At 41.2% G+C, this 2,768-nt stretch overlaps 1 protein-coding gene across 1 annotated transcript; it reads right to left on the bottom strand.

Moving 5' to 3' along the window:
- Window positions 1-1,578: 1,578 nt before the first annotated feature.
- On the bottom strand, window positions 1,579-2,520 carry LOC134405246 (olfactory receptor 4D1-like). Its single transcript, XM_063136474.1, has one exon. The coding sequence runs from the start codon at window positions 2,518-2,520 to the stop codon at window positions 1,579-1,581; it is 942 nt and encodes a 313-aa protein (XP_062992544.1).
- Between the last annotated feature and the right edge of the window lie 248 nt (window positions 2,521-2,768).

Raw genomic sequence — 2,768 nt, 5'->3', positions numbered from 1 at the left:
AATTGTATGCAAATATATATATATATATATATATATATATATATATATATATATTAGAAAATGCATACAAAATACATGTATTCAGAAAAAATGTTGGTAAAAATTAGGGCTGTGCACAGACACACACACCCTACCCGCTTCAGGAGCAATTTGGAACTTCCAAATCTACCCCAATCTGTCTCAGCTTGCCTCAGCCCAGATGTGACCTGGAGCAAGATTCAAATGTTCAATGGATGCCCAAGTGCCAGCCAAGCAGCTTTCCAGGGTGCCCGCCAAGCCGTCGGATGCCCTGCTCACACCTCCATGAGCCCCCCCCCCCCCAGAGCATGAGTCCCCCACTCTTTTTAAAAATGACAACTCACTTGGAGAGGCCTGAGCAGCTGCAGATACAACGAATCCAGATAAGGAGCAGGGGGCCTGCACAGTGTGGTCTGGATTGGTCTGAAGTGCTACGAAGTGCTTGACACCTGATCCAACCAATTCAGGTTAAATCAGCTGACGAAGTCCCATTCTGGACCAATTTGGTCTGAATCAGCCCACTTCAGCTCAGAATTTGAATCTGGAGCTGAAGCAGTGCACAGCCCTAGTAAAAAATGCTTATGAATTTCCATGTGAGCTTTAGAAAGAAATATTCCCAAAGTTTTGGATGAACCAAATTTAAGGCTGGAGAAATTCTCAGTGTTTGGAATGAGCCAAAGTTAATATTGGACAAATGTGAAACTGAGAGAAATTGCAATTGACATATGTGTCCATGTCTACCACTAAAGGTCTTGGGAATGACACTATGTGATGATGTAGTATCATTTCCAGGGACATTAGTGATCCCATTTTTAATGTGACCTGCTGCCATTTTGCCAGGCCCTCAGTTGAGTAAAGTGGACAAAAAAGTGTTTTTTTTTAAGGGAAGAACCCCTCAGACCATGTCATAATGCAATTTGAAAGTACTACTGCCTCTGCACCTGAATGTTTGCTCTCCTTGCAATGTCTCCTCTGAACCCAGTCTTTACAGATGTTTTGTCTCCCACAGCCTTTCTGCTGAATGTTTGTGAATATCAGCTGGGCCAGAAGTTCAGCTCAGTCCTGGTATTCACATAAAATATGGTGAGGATGTAAGTTGTTTCATTAAACTCCCTGCAGATGTGTAATTTTTGCTCTCACATTCAACAAAGTTTTATTTATCTATTTATTTACCATAATTATATACTGCTCCCCGTTCAACATTCCAGAGCAGTGTACAAGATAAAATCAAATCAAAACAGAATAAAACATTTTAAAATAGATTTTAAAAGAAGCAACATGTACAGTGAACTGGTAATTAAGGAAAAGCTTCCTGGAATAATGTTTTCAGGAGGCGCTGAAAAGAATACAAAGTTGGTGCCTGCTTGACCACCAGACACAGGGAATTCCATAGGAGGGGGGCCACCACACTGAAGGCTCTTCCCCTGGTGGACTTCAATCAGAGGATGAGTCTATGTGGAAACACCAGGAGCATGCCCTTGGATGACCCCAGTAACCAGGCAGGTTGGTAGGGGAGAAGACGCTTTCTCAGTTTTTCCCCCCTTAATGAAGACATTCTTTTTATTTGGTTATTCTGAGTGACATAATTTTTCCAATCAGTTTTTTAATACTGTTTTTCATTTCCGTGTTTCTAAGAGTGAAGATCATTGGATTTAGCACTGGAGTGACTGCAGTGTACAAAACTGAAGTTATCTTGTCCACTGGAGATTCCGAGAAAGGGCGGTCATAAATGAACATTGCTGGAACAAAATGTAAGCTCATGACTATGATCTGGGCAGAGCAAGTTGACAGGGCTTTGAGCTTCCCTTCTGTAACATGCCTTCTAATCTTTACCAGAATGACAGTGTATGATACAAGTAAGATGCAGAAAATTAGGGTGAGGAGTAGCCCACTGTTAGAAACCATCAGCATCTCTGTGTTGTATGTGTCTGTACAAGCCAGTTTGATTACCTGTGGGAAATCACAGTAGAAGTTATCCAGTACGTTGGGTCCACAGAAGGGTAGTTGAAGTATTATTACTACCTGGACAATTGAGTGCCCAAACCCACCCACCCAAGCTCCTACCACCAAACCTATGCAAACTCCTTTGTTCATAATAGCCCAATATTGCAGTGGCTTGTATATAGCTATGTATCTGTCAATGGCCATTGCAACTAAGAAGAAGACCACAGCACCACCAGTGCAATGGAAGAAGAATATTTGTGCAATACACCAGTTGTAAGAGATGGAATTTGTATGCGAGATGAGGTCCCGCAGCAGTTTGATTGCAGTAACTGTGCAGTCACTGAGGTCAATTACAGCCAAGTTGGCCAAAAGAAAGTACATGGGTGTATGGAGGATGGGTGTGTAAATCACAGTAATGATGATAATGATGTTCCCGAGCCAGGTTATGATGTACATGGTGAAAAATATGAAGAAGAGGATGGACTGAATATCTGGACTCTCAGAAAAGCCCAAGAGAACAAATTCTGTCACTGTTGCATTATACTTCTTTGGAGGCATTTGGAATCTTTACAATGCAGCTGCAATGGAAATAATAAGAGTCAGAGCTTTTGAATTCCTCCCCCCTCTGAAACATCTGGAAACTGAAGATTTGGTTTCATTGTGTCCATGCTTGATCATCAAATATAACAAAACTGTATGGGAAATTTTAATTTCAGTGTTCTACCTGGTACACAATGACATTTCTTCTAGCTAGTTCCATGGAGTATATGTCATATAAATCTCAAGAATATCTATCACAAGCAAAT

The sequence above is a fragment of the Elgaria multicarinata genome, chromosome 11 (assembly GCF_023053635.1).
Source record: "Elgaria multicarinata webbii isolate HBS135686 ecotype San Diego chromosome 11, rElgMul1.1.pri, whole genome shotgun sequence".
NCBI classification, from domain to species: Eukaryota; Metazoa; Chordata; class Lepidosauria; order Squamata; family Anguidae; genus Elgaria; species Elgaria multicarinata.
Note: the sequence above shows the minus strand (reverse complement) of the source record. Positions and strands in the feature narration are given on the sequence as shown.